At 41.3% G+C, this 18,852-nt stretch overlaps 1 protein-coding gene across 1 annotated transcript in view; it reads right to left on the bottom strand.

Annotated features, from left to right (window-relative positions):
- The window catches only part of TMPRSS3 (transmembrane serine protease 3), a 30,586-nt gene extending 14,565 nt beyond the window's left edge, over positions 1–16,021 (bottom strand). The window contains exons 1-6 of the mRNA XM_061629705.1: positions 16,004–16,021; positions 11,588–11,732; positions 9,643–9,750; positions 6,905–7,021; positions 5,220–5,343; positions 4,017–4,142 (exon numbers count right to left, since the gene is read on the bottom strand). Coding sequence (XP_061485689.1) covers positions 4,017–4,142; positions 5,220–5,343; positions 6,905–7,021; positions 9,643–9,750; positions 11,588–11,732; positions 16,004–16,021 — 638 coding nt within the window. The remainder of the gene's footprint in view (positions 1–4,016; positions 4,143–5,219; positions 5,344–6,904; positions 7,022–9,642; positions 9,751–11,587; positions 11,733–16,003) is intronic.
- Positions 16,022–18,852: the final 2,831 nt, after the last annotated feature.

Here is an 18,852-nt window from a genome sequence, read left to right as displayed (position 1 = left end):
CTATCCAGTCAAAAGGTTCCCGCTTCTCGTCTGCGAGGTCACGATGGCTTGTTGCCCTTCTGTGTGTAGAATGAGTGGAGTTGTTAATTTGCAGCGCTGACAGGTCCATTCTAAGGTGGTCCACTCTGAGAATTATAGCCAGCTGCTCCTCTCTAGGTAAGTCTTCAAAAACTTCCAACAACTGGAGGTCTTCTGGTTCTCGAGGGTCTTCAAGAGAGGCGTTTAATGAAACTTGGATTTCTGATGGATTGGTGGGGAGAGGAATAGATGGAGAGTAGATTGACGGACTTGGCGCAGAGTTAGGTGAAGTGGGTCTCTTCATGTAGGTAGATGATGAAGGATAAAGGGGCTGGGGAGGGGCCATATTTTCAAAATATCTCTGAATGTAGATGCCGGAATTTCCTAAGCACTCCTTTAGGCCATATACCATTTTTGCAGTGGCAGATTTCTTAAAAGTAACAATTGCACTCGCCGTATTGAGACTGTTAAAAAGAAAATCGATGTGTAAAATGTCAGATAAATAAAATTGGGTTGGGAGAAAAGGCTTCAGGGTTTCCCAGAACCGAAGTTTAGAGAGGTGTTGCGGATGGTATCGGGGGGGGGGTTGGGGTAATTGAGCAAAGCCATTTTGTTCTGAATCCAAATCAAGTTCCAATGCCCTCTGGGTGGAGGACTAAGAGTCAAACCATTCTGCGTAGGCATGCAGAGGTTAGGGCAAGGAACTGGGATGCAAGATGGGACCCGCACTGTTAAGGGGGGAGACTGGATGGCCGCACATATAGTCAGAGTGTTAGTAGCGGAATCAACAAGTTCTTTCCGCTTTGCCCTCCCCGATTCCATAGAGTTCACTGGAAGAAGCTTCCCTCTGGAGGAAAGGGGAGGCTCTTCAGATGGAGTTTTCAGCAAGGCAAAGAGCGGCTTGTAATTTAATCTCTTGTAGGGAGGTAATTTGAAGTTCTTATCGTTCTTTGATTTCTTTAGAAGAGTGTTCCTTCGGCGCTTGGGGGAAGGATGATGCTTGGTCCTTCCTGCCCGAAGTTGAGAGGGCAGGGAAGAGGACTTCGCCTTAGATTTCTTCTTCCAAAAGTAACAAGCGCCTACTTCTCCAATTGAGGGTGCCGTGTTGGGGTGTAACGTCTTGGCAACTGACACCAGGGTGTTCAAGAGAGCGTTGCACTCAGAAAGAAAGGTTTTAATACACTCTAGTTCATCTAGAATCAGAAGTGTCCAACCTGTCAAAGAGGTGTTATTTAAGTTTACTCCCATACAAGAGGTTGTAGAAAGTCTAGCAGGACGCTCTGTGTCTGTAAGGTGTGAACTCTCTTGTGCCGGCTCTGAATCAGACTGCTTGGGTTCTGGGGAGAGATGACGGTCAGCAAGTGCAAGTTCCTTGGCAAGAGATTGTGAGGAAGGGTCTCCTTTCAGTTCATAAATGTCATTTACATGATCTAGAGACCAATCCAGAATCGGAGGGGGTAGGCAAGATGGAGTCTGCGATTCCTCTATAGGGAGGTGAGTATCCAGTGTCGTGGGAGGAAAGAATTGAGTAATCTTCGGTTGCTGGTCGAGCTGGAGCACTTCATCTGACTGGGGGTTCCCCTCTAGTTCTTTACACTTTTTCCTTGTTAAAACCATTTCACAAAAGCAGCAGGGAGGGTATGCTGTTAAAAAAGTGATAGGGGAAGTTTCAAGCGTTGGGCTTCTGCTTCTGCTTGTAGTAGTATGAAAACTCTGGCAGCTCCCCAGACGCTGTGATTAAGGATGGCAGATTTACACCCTTATGAAGATAAGAAGCTGACCATCAAGCACAAATTCCAAAAGGGAAAAGCCGAGGGAATAGCCAAATGAGTGGGTTTCCAGCAGGCTAGTTAGTATTATGGCCCTTGTTCGAACAATTAAAACAAACAATTAGGAGAACAGTAAACGGACTGCATACCTGCCGCCATCTTGTCCCGCCCCCTCTCATTCTTACATATGAAAATGATTTTAATTGTTTTTAAATTGCTCTAATTGTTTTTTTTACATATGACGTGTAATTGTTTTTATTGCTGATTTTTTAAATCGAGAAATTATTTTGAGATATTTTATGGGAAGCAATTCAGAAATGGTATTAAATAATTACATAAATGTAACCTTCATTTGTATCAGCAACAGGCAATGGTTGGAACAGCAGTACTGCCAGCTTTGAGGGGACCCTCCAGGGGCCCTCTGCACCATGGTAGTGCTTTCTTTCTCTCCCCTTCCCTGCTGTACTGAATGTTCACTCCCTCCCCCAGTTACCAGGCAGTGGGAAGGGGACAAATGGTCCCCTTATTCTTTCTTTTGTTATGGGGAAAAAGGGGGCCCTATATCCACTTCCCACCACCTGCTAACGTGGATGGGAAATAAATGAACGGGTCCCTTTTTCACTTTTCCCCAAAACAAAGGACCCATTTTCCTTCCTCCTTCTTACAAGGTGGTGGGGAGGGGAATGAATGGACCTTTTTTTCTAATCCTTTTTCAACATTTTGATAGAGGTTGCTGGCTGCTCTGGAACCAGCGTACCTGACAACCTCTATAAAATGTTTTGGACAAAAAATTAGAGAAGGGGGCCCATTGTTCATTCCCTGTCTGCCTGGTCAGCCTCTCTTCCTCTTACCAGGCATCAGGAATATTTGCATATCTTTCTGCAAATGAGAAAGGGCCAGAGCTCAGTGGTAGAACATGTGCTTTGCATGCAGAAGATCCCAGGTTAAATCCCTGGCATCTCCAGGCAGGACTGGGAATGTCCCTTTCCTGAAACCCTGATGAGCAGCTGCCAGTCAATGTAGATAATACTAACCTAGATGTACTAATGGTCTGACTCAGTAAACAGCAGCTTCCTGTCTCTAAGCAGTAGCAGTTACTGAAACGTCCTTTCTTCTGCTTTAAGCTTTTTACAGAATGGGCCTGCTGGTACAGTTGGCACAATGCTGCAGATAGTTGTGCCTGCCCTCCCTATGTGGGGCCCAGAAGCACTCCGGAAATTAAGGGTAGTGGATGCGATTGTTTGGAGCATTGATCCAGCTGCAGCAGTGCACTTGCTCTGTAAAAAGTTTTTGTTTGTTTGTTTTAAGAACAGACATTGCAGGCAGTGATTACTGCTGTAACACCAGACCTGTACCTTGTAGTCCAGCCCTAACTACATGGCTGGACTGGAAGATTACATTATTTTTTAATTTACATACTTATTCAGCATTAGCCATCCCTTCCCATGTGTATGGGGATCCCCACAAAATATGGAGCCTGTTCCTCTGTTTCCCCTTCCCTTACATCCCTGCTAGCCCTTAAGTGGGTATGGGTGGTTCTGAGAGCTTCAAAACATGTTTGGCAATTACTCCCAATGACAGAACTGTCTGCACCTCCCATATGTAAATCCAGATGCCCTGTTTTTCTCATAGGGGGCCTCCAGAACACAAGTTGCCTCTGTGCATGATCCTGGGGAGCAGCAAGGCTGCTTGAAGGACATATAAGGGGTGCAATCAACTCTCTCATTGGGAATAATGGCCAGTTATAATCTGATAATCTCGGGGCTACTTGCACCCTGCTGGGGGCCAGTGTAAAGGAAGGAATGGAGGATTCAGTGTGGTGTTTAATTTAGTATGCACTGAGAAGACATCTGGAATCAATACACATTTCCCTGTGATTTTCTTAATGCACATTTTCCTAATGCACATTAGTGCTTTTGCCAATGGACAAAGAATAAGGAAGCTCCCCAGGAATATATAAACCTTACAGCCCTGTGGTTCCCTGGGCACATTCCACAAGAGAGTATTAAGTTTCATTGATAAACCTAGCCTTTCCCAACCTGTGGTCCTCCTGTTGTTGTTGGACTCCATTTTCCATCAGCCTCAGTCAGCATGGCCAATGGCTGGGGTGATGGAGGCTGCAGTCCAGCAACGTCTGGAGAGCACTAGGTTAGGAAAGGTTAGACTAAGCTGTTGAAGCTTCCCAGGAATATTTGCATTTCTTTCCATAATTTAGCATCTCAAACATACCGCAAGGAGGTAGCGTTCTGTGGAGATGTCATTTGATCAGCTGATAACCAATGATTTGCAGTAACAAAATGCCTCTGAAACTTCTCTTCAATAGCAGCCACAGGGAAGTCACCCGAACTCACAAAGCTGTAAGTAATAGGAATTACCTTGTAAATTCCAGTACATTCTGAACACGTTTACCCTACCTGGCTTGCAAGTTCTAGATAGCTTACTATAAAGCAGTGGTGCGCAAATGTTTTTTCTCCAGTGACCACCTGAAAATTGCTGAGGGGCTTGGTGGACCACTTAATAATTCTTCTGCCTGTTGTAGGAATTGTAATTCCATAGAATTCAAATTGTAATACAATAAAATACAATCTAAGAAATCAAAACGCAATAAAATGCAATTAAAAATCAGTATGAATACTTAGTGTGATGGATGTGCCATTTTCCATGTTCAGCTACAAATCCACAGATACACCACAGACAACCTGAATGAAGCTTGTGGACCATTAGTGGTCCACAGATCACAATTTGGAAAGCCCTGCTATAAAGTATTTATAAAAATACTGCAAATGTTATTAAACAAACCCAGTATTAAACTAATGGATAATCAATGAGCACACACTAAAATCCCCACTTCAACAACAGTGTTATGACTTCTGTCAGATCATTCCTTTGTTGTTGTTTTTATTTATTAACTCACATTTATTTCCTGCCTTTCTTCCATCATGGCACCCAATGCATCATACATGTGCTTCCCAGGTGGTCACCCATCTAGGCACTGACTAGACCCAGACCTGTTTAGTTTTAGAAATGTGGTAGCTTCCTGTGCCTTCAGGAGCCAACCTCTTAAGTAGATTGTTGGCTTATAGCCCAGAATCATTGTTCGATGTTTCCTCAGTAGGGAACAAATGTGAGTTTCTTGGCAAAGCAATGCCAATGCAATTTGTTTGTTTGTTGATGATATTTGTATGCCATATATCTTTTCAGGGGCTTTGCTGATTAATAGTGTGTTGTAGTAAATAAGCACTTTCTGCACAAAACAGCACTTTGCTGCAAAAAAACCCCAACTTAATCTTTTGCACTTTCATTGTATTTCAGGAAGTCAAGTGTAACGAGAGGGTCTTTCCTTTTAAAGCCACAATTTGACATGAAACCCCTTCTTTAAAAATTAGGGACTTTTCATTTCCACTGTTGTTTTGCAATCTTCCTAAGCAGTACCTTGAGAAACCTAAGTATTTACATGTAACACTCCCATAGCTGTCTTTCCAGTCATCCGAACAGACAGTCCTCCAAGTTCCAAAAGCAAACACCTGCAGTGCAGCCTTCTTGCCACTCAGTCTGACTATGGGATGCAAACAGAGACAGTCAGTAAATAGCTAAAAAGCAACTACTGTGACTGAACCAGATAGTGACAACTGCTGTATCTCTCCAGATTTGATGAATTTGGGCATCCTCTTTTGTGAACTTACTCCTTTTTCACGCAAATGAACTGTATTTATAACTGTGCAGTGTGCACGTATCTTTGGACATGATTTTCAGCAGACTGAATCAAGGTCAGTCTTGAAACCCCATAGAGATTCACATCTTCAGACTCCTCCTTGTCCTGCTCATACTCTGCACCTGGTATTTTTAAAGACAGGTGGCAATGTCAGCCTGTTGCAGCCAAAAATAATAAATAAGAATGTTGTGCCACCTTAAAGATTGCCACCAGAATTTGTGCCAGGGATTCAATCACATACCAGAAATTTAGGTTTGTGCAATTAAAATGCATTGAAGCACTCTGATGCAACAAATCTACTTTTCAAAATACACCAAAAAGCACACTTTTGTGACTGGAAAAGTGATAGGAAAATGCACTAAAAAGTGTGGGATAAATGACATTGATAGGAAAATGTATAACTGCAAGCAAATCTGGATGAATAGTTATTGTATAACCTCCCCACAAACAAATCAGAATGAATGTTCAATAAAGAGCAGCCATTGTAGAACTTCCACATAATCTTTGAACAAGCAAATCAGATGAATGCTCCATAAACAGGTTGAGGAGCTCAAAGAAAGCAATGGGAGAGAGATTTTAATTTGTTTTCATTTTAATGTGACCTTCCCTAATTTGCACTTCCTGAAACAATATGCAAACTAAAACAGAACATTCTTCTAAATTTGCACTTCTCCAAAATTTGTGATGCAGTTCTCCAACCAATGTGTACAAAAATGCACATATTAGGGGGAAATGTGAATAAAATCATATATTAATGAAAAATAACATGTAAACCTGCATTATATTAGGAGTAATTGTTTGCAAAATTGTGTATATTACTCAAAACTGCATACAAAAATGTGTTTATTAGAAGAAATTTGCACTAAAATGCTGACAAATTTCAATAGGGTTTTTTTTAAAAAAAAATGCAAATTGCTGCAGAAATATGAAGAATTGGATTTAAGACTGGAAAAAAGCAGAGCTTGGGAAAGTTACTTTTTTGAACTACAACTCTCATCAGCCCCAGCCAGCATGACCACTGGATTGGGCTGATGGGAGTTGTAGTTCAAAAAAGTAACTTTTCCAAGCTCTGGGAAAAACTAGAAAGTGAGAGATACCCAAGATTCATCCATCCCTACCAAAAGACTAACCCATTTAAGCTTTCTGTCACTTTCTATTGTTTCTCTATGCACCTTCTCCACATGTGATTATGAACCTTCTCAATCTGGAAATTGCCTTCAACATCCCACCATATTGAAAGGCAATAATATTAACTTCTGTTCATGAAAAAAAATGCAGTGAATAATAGTCAGCCATGTTTTGTTTTGGAATATTCCACAGCATACCAAACAGAGCTTGAATATAGTTTTTAACTGAAATATCAAGGACAAGAAGCAAGTATAATCCAGAATCAAATCAAAGTTACCACATCTATATTCATCCTCTCCATCTTTACAGTTGAAGACACCATCACATCTTGCTGCTTGGTCAATACATTTAAACGATGACCTGCACCGAAATCCTCCAATGCAGTTGAAATAAACTGACAGAATGGAAGAAATCATACCATGTTAATACAGCAGAACCTTGATTCAGATTCTTAAAGGGATAGGAATAAATATATTAAGGCCTCATGGATAATGTATACATAATCCTTCCATGAAGATGAAACTGTGTGCATTTCATGGTCAATATACATCATCTCCAACAGGCCTTGGAGAATGTGCATATTTCGACTGGTTGTTATGCACATTAACTTACATCCCCCTTATATATATCCCTTTATATGTACATGCTGAGTGAATGAATGAAAGTACTGAAATGTTTGAAAGGGGATCTGTGAGTTGCAGTGCCAGCCTAAGACACTGTCTGAAGTGAAAGACAAGATGGCATCCTCCCACCCATTCCAAGTACAGAAGCCAACCAGAGCTCCAGCGGAACCTTACGTAAACACTGGTGATTAGATAGAATCCTCCACTAACCACTGAGAATACAAGTTTAATTTAGAAAGCTCAAGGCAAACTGTGTGGCAAACTGACAGAGGAGAATATCTCGGGATGGGGGAAAAGCTCAGGAGGAATGGTGGGGAGGTTGCCACCCCTGCTCCCCCATACATCCATCATTTGCTGCCTGAGGTGGCTGCCTCACTATGTCTAACAGTAAGGCCAGCCCCGGTGAGTTGTTACACAGTGCCTACTCATTAGCAATGACATCTACAAGGAAACAGCAGTGTTGCATGGTGTGACTGCCTTTCAGCATTGGTAGCTTTAGTTTATATTTTAAATCAAATACAGCGCCTCTCTCTATTAGAGCATAAGGAAAACCCGAAAGTCCATCTAGTCCAACATCCCTCACGCACTGGCCAAGCAGATGCGTGTGTGTGTGTAGCTTGTCACTCATTCTACATCAGAAAAAAAACTGAGGACTTGTCTGAAATATGATAACACCAATATGTTGCTTCAGACAATTTCAGTATTCCCCATACATTCTGTAATCCACATCCTTCCATACTGAACACATCATGTGACCTGGGAAACTCAGTTCAACCTTCTTTTCCCCACCCTGTACAGCACTTACAAAGACTGGTTAATCAGATGCTTATTACTACTAGTAGTACTACTACTATTTTGCTAATATCTGTTTCCATAACTAAAATGGTGTACAGAGAATGTGGGAGAGCCAATTTGTGTAAAGATCAACATTTAGTTAAGGCGTGGTAATAGCTTTGTGATGTTTGAAACCATACCCTCTCAAAATTATTGAAACTTGAATCTTGAGCAATACTGCAATTAATGAGGGTTGAGCAGTGATCACACTACCCATAGATCCACTCAACCCAAGTTCTTAAGAGACCAGATGGGCTGTATTCACGCTTATTCTAGTTATGGCGAACTATAAAGAAAATGATATGAAAGCATAACCTCCTCTTTTCCCCAAATACATTGGCTGGATGGGAGACAGGAAGCATGGTTTACTATATGGAATCTTTGAGAGTTGTTTTTCATGTAGTTGTGTCTTCATATAGTTGTGCCTTCTTATTCCTTGAATAAGGGCCAAATCTCACAACTGCCTCTCATGTGGCAGCCACTGCTCATGTTAACTTCCAGCCACAGATGTCATGGTCAGAAGTAGCCATGTGCAGGCTGTCAGTACATGTGCAGGCAGTCATGCGGTGGAGGTGGGGGCTTTGCCAATGCTTGGCTCAAGACCAAGGTGCCTGACTGATCACTGATTTTTTGCAGACACTGCAAATGCCTGAAATGCTCCATTTGCAGTGTCTGAAAAAAAATCAGTGACCCTTCAGGCACCGTGATCCCAGTCCAAGTACTGGCAAAGCCCCACATACATACACACCGAGCTAGAAAGGTGGCAGGTACCAGGAATAAAGAGTACAGCAGACAAGCAAGAAGGGCAACAGTTTGGAGGCACAGAAGGTCTGTCTGGTGGCCTTCCTTAACAACATGTTTTCCAGATTTGGAACTACATAGCAGACCATGGCATGGGGTTAGCTATGTGGGATAATCTGATTCCCAAGACTAGAATGATTCTCGTCTGAGGTGTCAAATGTCCTAGACTGAATTGCCTGCAGTTGCATGCTCCTACATTTAGTTGTCCTGATGGTGCAAGAAGGGAATTGATGTCTGATCTTAAGGGCTCGTGTTCAAGCCTCATGCACTTGATATACATTCTGAGTTCCATTTGTGTCATGGGCCTACACACAGTCACCATGTTGCACTGGAAGCTTGAAGTCAGTGTCAATGCACTGGAAGTTGAGCTGGCCCAAAGTGACATGTTCCAGTAGTGTACATTCTATGGATTATGATGATGTTATTTATTTATTTATTTATTTGTTGTACTTATATACCACCCCACAGCCGAAGCTCTCTGGGCGGTTTACAGTAACTAAAAACATTAAAACAAATATATAAATTTAAAAACACATATTTTAAAAGCAATTTAAAACACAATTTAAAAATTTAAAACAATTTAAAACACCAGTTCTGTTTTATAGATCTCACCATGATAGGTTACTGGGTTTAAAAAAAAAAAAAATCAATACGCAACCTTGGTGCCAGGTTAATCCTATTCTCAGCAGGAGACTCATGAAAAATGCACTCTTGAATGGTTAGTTGAGAACCTAATAAATAAGTTATTTGTACTCACCACCCAGGCCAATGGCAACTGCTATGATTACAGTGAGTAATAAGGCAAGGATAAGGGGAATCAGCCTTAGAGGAATTAAAACATGGCACTGAGGTGTTGGGATCTCTTCTGGAAACCAAAAGGAAAAGTGAGAAACAAACGCTGCTGAACAGGACAAACAACATGAGTTTTGGCCTTAAATACATTTAATTAAAACAGTATCAGCTATATTCATTCCTTGATGTGGCTCTATATTCCAAGGCCCTCAGATAGATAGATAGATAGATAGATAGATAGATAGATAGATAGATAGATAGATAGATAGATAGATAGATTGATTGATTGATTGATTGATTGATTGATTGATTGATTGATTGATTTCTGTCAACTCTTTCCAAATAGGATGTCATTCTCACTGTCTCCCTTTTTAGGAATGGGCAGAACTGATCTATTAGGTTATACACTGAAAAGTTTTGACAGAGAGCAAACTACTTCCACAGCAAGGACTTTTCAGCAGGGTGCACCAGTAAACACAATCAAATGAAAATGAAATGGACTGCCTTCAAGTTGATTCCGACTCATGGTGACCCTCTGAATAAGGTTTTCATGGTAAGCGGTATTCAGAGGTGGTTTACCATTGCCTTCCTCTGAGGCTGAGAGGCAGTGACTGGCCCAAGGTCACCCAGTGAGCTTCATGGCTATGTAGGGATTCGAACCCTTGTCTCCCAGGTCGTAGTCCAGCACACTAACCAGTATGCCACACTGGCTCTCAAACACAAACCATACTTTAAATGTATCCAACTAAGTTCTAGGACTGGGGAGGGCAACTATGAGAGAAGTAGAAAAGGTCCTCAAATGCAAAGATGTATCACTTAACACTAAAGTCTGGATCATTCAGACCATGGTATTCCCAATCTCTATGTATGGATGTGAAAGTTGGACAGTGAAAAAAGTGGATAAGAGAAAAATAAACTCATTTGAAATGTGATGTTGGAGGAGAGCTTTGAGCATACCATGCAAACACAAATAATTGGGTGTTAGAACAAATTAAACCAGAACTATCACTAGAAGCTAAAATGATGAAACTGAGGTTATCATACTTTGGACACATAATGAGAAGACATGGTTCGCTAGAAAAGACAGTAATGCTGGGAAAAACAGAAGGGAGCAGGAAAAGAGGAAGACCAAACAAGAGATGGATTTATTCTATAAAGGAAGCCACAGACCTGAACTTACAAGATCTGAACAGGGTGGTTAATGACAGATGCTATTGGAGGTCACTGATTCATAGGGTCACCATAAGTCGTAATCGACTTGAAGGCACATAACAACAAGTTTTATTCGGAGTAGACCCACTGACATTAACGGACCTAGGTTAGTCATGTCCATTCATTTCCATGGGTCTATTCTGAATATGACTATTGGATACAACCTTTTGTTTCTCCCTATGGTTTAATGTCACTATGGTTTAATGCCAGGAGTCTGACATAATAATATAAAGAAACACATAGAACACGAGTACAAAAACATGCCCAAAGATGTAAGAGCAACTTTGGGATGACATTCTATAACCTCTCCCAACTTTCTTATGATATGATCCTCTCTGATTTTCCTGATATCTACTTGTGCATAGAGTCAACCCAAACCAAGACATATCAGAAGCCAGAAAAAAATTAGAAACAATTTCTGGAGACACAGGAGAAGAAATACATTAACATGCAATGTAAAAAGAAGGTATAAGGCAAGGATGGGGAACTTGTAGCTCTGCAGATGTTGTTAGATTTCAACTCCCGTCATCCTTGACCATTGGTCATTGTAGCTGGGGCTGATGGGAGTTGGAGTGCAACAACATCTGGAGGGCCACCATTTCCCACCCCATTGTAATAAATATTTTATTTGCAACAAAGGGGTTACCATGAGGTTGGGAAGAAAGGGCTCAAACTTCACATCCCAGAAGCATTCTTACCATTTTCATTTTCACTGGGATCTACTTTTGCTTGCTGTAGGCACAAAAATCTTTTGTAGAAAAAGCAGAGCTCAAATCCTGGCAGTTCATCTTCTATAATAGAGACAATTTCAACGGATCCAGGACTGGAATCTTTTTCTTCAACCTGAACCAGCAGAGAGCACATGCACACATACACTGTAACACTATGCAAGATTAAGCCAAATGAATTATCTGTCTTCAAAACAGGACTTTTCAAAACATTTTCCCCTTGATATAAGCACTTAGGCTGCTCCAGGAAAATGTGGTGCGAGTCAATTACTCTGGTGTGAGTCAACTACTGAGTAGCAGTTTTGCATTTATTAAGTGTGACCAATAAGGAAAGTTCCAATTGCATTGGGAAGGGAAGAGATAAGCTTCCCCACCTCCCCACGTTTTATCTTCCAGTTAAGGATGTCTTCCAGGTGCCTGTAATTAAGTAAGAAAAAACTAGATATATCGCTTCATGCCACATCTAGCCAGTAGTCAGCTGGCCAGGGCAGGCAGGGCAGCATTGCTCACCTGCCTTCCCAACACCAAGCATCTCTGCCGGTTCCTGGGAGGGGTGAGGCACAGGGAGCTCAACATGGTGTGGGTATAATGGTGGAGCCAATCCAATGATCCTGCTGTCATGCCCACAACATGCTGAGCTCCCCATGGCTTGCCCTTCCCCCTCTCAATGACACTCAGTGTTGGGAAGGCAGGTGAGCAACGCTGCCCAGACTGCACTACTGCACCAATCGTGAATGTATCTAGCTAATGTCTAGTTTTGCCCTGAGCTATGAATTGGGAAGTCCCTGGTTTGAATCTTGCCTCTGCCATGAACTCACTAAGTGGCCTTAGGCAAGGTACTCTCTCACACACCCTCAGTCCCCCCATTTGCACTATCAGCACCATCTCTTTTTCCACAATTTAAGTACTAAAAGGATGGTTTAAGGATCACAGATACAGGTGTTTGCATATGTGCTCTTGCTGGATGAAATATAGGACTCTAGCTCCAGTGATGACCATTGCAGATCCCTTGCCTGATGGCTCTCAAACACCTGAAGCCTACCATGTTCTCCTAGAAGCAATCATTTTGGGAAGACAGTCAAACAAATGCCAAAGTCTGTCCTGGGCTACGTGAGTCAGCAGAGGGCTGATGCAAGGCATGGCAGCCCATACATGTGGATCACAGGGATCATGGCTGTATCCTCTAGGCAGAGCTTGGAAACGTTACTTTTTTGAACTACAACTCCCATCAGCCCCAGCCAAGCATGGCCACTGGATTGGGCTGGTGGGAGTTGTAGTTCAAAAACATAACTTTTCCAAGCTCTGTCTCTAGGGCTTTAATATGTATGGGGGTCACATAGATCTGTTTTTTTTTCATTTCTGTTTTTGTACTTTTTCGTCTACACATGCTTTCAGTCTTATGCTTCCAAAACTGATATTTCCCATCCACACTAGTGGTTGCTGCTGGAGGTTGCCCCCCAATGACTATTTCCCTAAAAAACTTTTGTAAGGTCCTGGGGTCTTTTGTGGGCAGATATTTGCTTGCCTGTGCGCTCCCATGCTTTTAAAAGCTAGTTTTATCCCTGGAATTCCTCAGCAATGAACCTCCATCAAAGCAAACATTTCAAACATGTTTCACATTGGGCAAAACGAAGGGTTTGGTCCATGGAGTCTTTTTTATTTTATTTTAATTTTTTTTAAAGCTGGGTTTTTTTTAACCTTACTGGTTTTGCACAAAACTGATCTATCAAAAATTAAAATATCCTTGTGTGCTCCACAAAAAAGAAGTGGGAAAATTATAACCAGGTGGGAGGAAGCAAGGGCACCTCTAGTCTCCAGACCATTCCCCCAACACAGAAAATCCAGAGCAGCTGAATAAACTCTTGGGCTGAGTGAAAAGCAGTATACACTTTTAGATATAATACAATGCATTGCCAACATCTAACAAAATCTTCCCAAATCCCAGCTGTCTTGATTTAGAGTTCAGAATACCAGTCAAGTATGGCCCTTGGCTAGAAAAAGACAATTTATAGGCTACTAGGAATGGAGTGTTGCTCAGGCAGTGATGGCTGGTGGCTCCATGTCAGTGGGGCAGTGGAATGTGTTCCAGGTTTTAGTCCAAACTTTCAAGGACCTGTCGAAGGTGCTGGTTCACTGACATGCCCCACTGACATGGCACCACCAGCTGTCACTATGCTTAAGTCTGCATTTAGTTACCACTGCACACTGTCACTAATTTGCCTTCCCAAGAGAGTTGCACAAATTACTTCATTACATATAAAAGATTTTTTCCCCTCATGCTTGAATACCACTGTAAATAACTTATTTAAATCAGGAATGCCCACAGCTTCCTCTCATCTGACCCAATGGGCCTTTGAAATGCAACAAAAGAACCTTTCAGTCGGGCAGCTATAGTAGAAATAATGGGAAAATGTTAGTTGAAGCAACTATTTATAGATTGATTCTGAAGCAGTATTTTTTTCTTCCACAGGAAGGCTTTAGAATGATTCCCTTTGAGACACACACATAGAAAGTGCTGCCTGGATCAAAATGGAAAGCCCACTTGATTTTTCCCAAAAAGGTTCAGGAGCAAACTATAGCCCTGCCAGCTCTTGCTTATAGATTTTTCTTGCAACACACACACACACACACACACATAATTTGGATTTTCGAAGCCTTAACCCAAGCCAAGGAGACTCAACCAGGTAGGACTTAACCTCAGATGCAACCCTGGAACATGTGTTGTGGTAACAGAGAAGCTAGTGGCAATGATCCAACACAGAATTAGAGGTGCTTCAATCCTTTAAAATCAATGTCGCCCTGGGCTCCTGCCAGGAGGAAAAGTGGGATATAAATAAAATAATAAATAAATAAATAAATAATGTGCTCTAGAATCATAGAATAGTAGTTGGAAGGGGCCTATAAGGCCACCGAGTCTAACCTCCTGCTCAATGCAAGAATCCAAATTAAAGCAGCTACGCAGCCTAACATCAGCCTTTATGGGCTAAATCACATTTAGCCAAAATGGTGCCCTCCAGATGTGCTTGGATTGCAACTCCCATCATTCCTAACCAGCAGGCTCTTCTTATGTTCTTAGCTGGGCCTGGTGTGAGTTGGAGTCTCACTTTGGTGGGCACTTTGGTGGCTACCCCTGGGCTACGTGAATGCAAATGGGAGGAGAGAGGCACCAAAGGAGTAGGATCTTCCCTAGGCCACACACATTTATTCAAACATGTGTAGGAAGCCTCATGCATACCATGGTGATGCATACAGAGGGCTCTCTACACACATTCTAATGGATGTGTATAGTTGGGGAGAGAAGCTTGCCATCATAGTGCCAATACCCTGCTTCTCCATTTCACATTGCTCTGTTAGAACTTCTGGAAAAGAAGTGGGGTGCATGTCTAAAATGTCCCTCCCCTGCCAATGCGACCACTGGAAGTATGGAGAAGAGTTTCAAGGTCAGAGGTTAGTCTTCCTGGCAGCTTGTGGTCTGGCAATTCCGATTTCAGAAATTATACACTGGGATTTTTCATTCAGATGTCAATATTTTTGGCGGGCATTATTTGATGAGAATAATCCAACCACCACCACCACCTTACATGGACAAACAAATCAGAACCAGCCCTACATCACAAATTAGAATCCAGGCTTTCAAATACATCCCTTTAGAGCTGACATCTGAAGAACAGTGAGCATGAACTCTCCAGCCTCCATACTTGTGCAAATTGCAGATACTCATACATTGAGGTTAATGTTCCTACATTTTTGTAGTAAGCCACTCCAGAACAATTTCAGACTTCAGGATTGTATTCAGCTAAATACTACTCAGGGTAGGCCCATTGAAATTAATGAACCTAAATTAGTCATGCTTATTAACTGGATTGATTCCATAAAGGAAGCCACAGACCTGGCCTTACAAGATCTGAACAGGGGGTTTATAACGGATGCTATTGGAGGTTGTTGATTCATAGGGTTGCCATAAGTCGTAATCGACTTGAAGGCATATAACAATAACAAATTAACTTCAGTTGGTCTATGCTGAGTAAGACAAGCATTGAATAGAATCCTCGATACTTAGGGAGCTGCATCTGCCACAGAATCCCTGACATTACAGAGGCTTCTGTGATGTGCTCTGTTCTGGCCATTGCCCCTACAAACTGAGAATGTGCCCTAAAATGCTCCCAATACTCTCTTCTGGCACTGTTGGCATTGGACAATTTTAGTTTTGGCAAGCAAGCTTAGTTGTAATCCTACCTGGAGATGCTGGGGATTGAACTTGGGATATTCTGCATGCAAAGCAGATGCTCTGCCACTGCCAACAACGCTAAAAGAAACAGGTTTCCAAAGTATGCCATGTGATGGAGGAACAGAAGATAAATACCTTCCCCTTAGGGATCCACTTACCTCTTCCAGTGAAGCCATTGTTACAAAACAAACTGGTTTTTCTTTTCATTATAAAAGTTAGCCAGCTAGAAATCCTGCCGTCTGCTTTGCTAATATTTTCATCCGGAATTGCTAGCTGATTCATTGTAGCAGATGACATTATTACTGGCGTCAGTGTAATCCAACCTGACCAAAGATATCAGGTAGCCTAGAATGGCAAGCCTCCAAAGATCAGGAAAGTGAAAAGGCAGCAATCCTTTACATTAATTGTAATCAAAAAAAGTAACATTGAACAATTTGCAAACATAGTGAAGAATCTCAGGAAACTGTGCCAATGTATGCTTGCCTTTCGTTCCAGGCAAAACATACGAAACTTGCTATTTGGCTGGGCAGATTGTCTTCATTAATTCAAAGGGTCCCGCCTGGAGTGTAGCGAAGAGCATCTTAAAAGATGATCCCTAGATAAAATTACATTTCAGTAACAAAGAAGAGCTGTGCTTCCAGGTATACTGAACAGATAGCAGTGGGCAGTTATTTCATCTGTTATAAGCTTTGAACCAGTAGATATTTCAAAGATATGTCATGATCTAGTACAAGTGAAAGCAGCCTTCTGCTACTTGAAGCCTTAATCTTCCCTGATTCAATGATACTTCTAGATAATCAGATGGAGGCAATGTCTCTGAGCATTTTCCACCAGCTTTGACAGTTGCTCTAACTATACTTTCCTAGAGAAGTCAGAGCTGATCATGGCCATTCATGTCTTAATAACCTCGAGAACTGACTTACTGTAAAACACAGCTGTTCTTAAAAAGTGGTCGGACACATCAACTGGTGGAAAATGTTGCCATCATGTTGGCTTGTGCTAGTTGTACAGACCATGTTACTCTGATTGATATGGTCTTCACTGGGTGCCCATCTATTTCAGGCTCAATTCAAGATGCTGGCCTTGTTTGTACCTTTAAACCCCTAAATTGCTTGGCTCTAAGTGCCTTGAGAATGGAGATAGGGGAGAAATTCAGTTCAGTTCTCATTTAATGGTGAACTTACCTAATTCACACTTTCCAAAACAATATGCAAGCCAAAACACAGTAACCCTTCAAAAGTTGCACCTATCTGAATTTTGCAATGTAGGTGTCTAAACAAATAATGTGACAAAACTGCATATACTAAAGTGTGCACATAAATGTATATGATAATGAAAATAACATACAAAATGAGTTATATTAGGGAAAATTGCTTTGAAAAAATGTCTATATGAGACAAAATTGTATGGAAATGTGTATATTAAGAGCTGGACAATTTTCATTAAGACTTTTTAAAACACACAAACAGATGTGGAAATGTATAGGACTGGACTTAAGATGAGAAAAATTAGAAAGAGAGAGAAACCAAAGCTGACAGATTTGCCCATTCCTACTTAAGAAACATCTTTCCCTGTGTGCACCCCCTTTTATGCTCCATTCTGTATCTGAGACTGTGCTCCATTTGACTCTCTCAAATGAAATTATATGGGCATCTTTAAGAAGGAGGGCCTTCTCAGTTGTGGCACAAGTTCTACAGAATGTCACACACACACATCGCTACAGACCACTGTTATACCCAAGGCTCGCTTAGGAAGGCTTTGGGCCTAATTAATCTCCTATTATTTGTTTTCTGTAAACTCATTTGGTTTTGTTTTCCTGCTCTGCAGCTTGGATGTATGTTTATTTTTAAATTGCTGCTGTTTTTGAAATGTGCTTATTTACCAGTGAGGTTTGTTTAATTGCTTTCTATTTTTATTGTTTACTTTTGCTTTGGCTAGGTCACTTTGTTTCCATCTTCAAGAAACGTAGGCTACAAATTTGTAAAACAAACAACAAATCTCTCAGGTCCCTAAACAAACATCCAACACTAGCATACCATTCCTGCTGACTCAGTATGGCTTCTGGCTGAATTAGGTTTGCTGTTACGTGCCTTCAAGCTGATTTTGTCTTATGGAGACCCTATGAATCTGAGACCTCCAATAGCATCTGTTATAAACCACCCTGTTCAGATCTTGTAAGTCCAGGTCTGTGGCTTCCTTTATGGAATCAATCCATCTCTTGTTCAGCCTTCCTCTTTTTCTACTCCCTTCTGGTTTTCCCAGCATTATTGTCTTTTCTAGTGAATCATGTCTTCTTCTTATGTGTCCAACATATGATAACCTAAGTTTCATCATTTTAGCTTCTAGTGATAGTTCTGATTTAATTTGTTCTAACACCCAATTATTTGTCTTTTTCTCAGTCCATGGTATCCGCAAAGCTCTCCTCCAACACCACAGTTCAAATGAGTTTATTTTTCTCTTATCCACTTTTTTCACTGTCCAACTTTCACATCCATATATAGAGATTGGGAATACCATGGTCTGAATGATCCTGACTTAAGTGTTCAGTAATACATCTTTGCATTTGAGGACCTTTTCTAGTTCACTCACAGCTGCCCTCTCCAGTCCTAGCCTTCTTCTAATTTCTTAACTATTGTCTCCATTTTGGTTAATGATTGTGCCAAGGTATTGATAATCCTTCACAAGTTCAGTGTCCTCCTTGTCAACTTTAAAGTTACATAAATCTTCTGTTGTCATTACTTTAGTCTTCTTGATGGCTGTAGTCCTGCTTTTGTGCTTTCCTCTTTAACTTTCATCAGCATTCATTTCAAATCATTACTGGTTTCTGCAAGTAGTATGGTATCATCTGCATATCTTAAATTATATTGATATTTCTCCCTCCAGTTTTCACACCTCCTTCATCTTGGTCCAATCCCGCTTTCCATATGATATGTTCTGCATATAGATTAAACAGATAGGGTGATAAAATACACCCCTGTCTCACATCTTTTCCAACTGGGAACCAATC

The sequence above is a fragment of the Rhineura floridana genome, chromosome 5, assembly GCF_030035675.1.
Source record: "Rhineura floridana isolate rRhiFlo1 chromosome 5, rRhiFlo1.hap2, whole genome shotgun sequence".
NCBI classification, from domain to species: Eukaryota; Metazoa; Chordata; class Lepidosauria; order Squamata; family Rhineuridae; genus Rhineura; species Rhineura floridana.
Note: the sequence above shows the minus strand (reverse complement) of the source record. Positions and strands in the feature narration are given on the sequence as shown.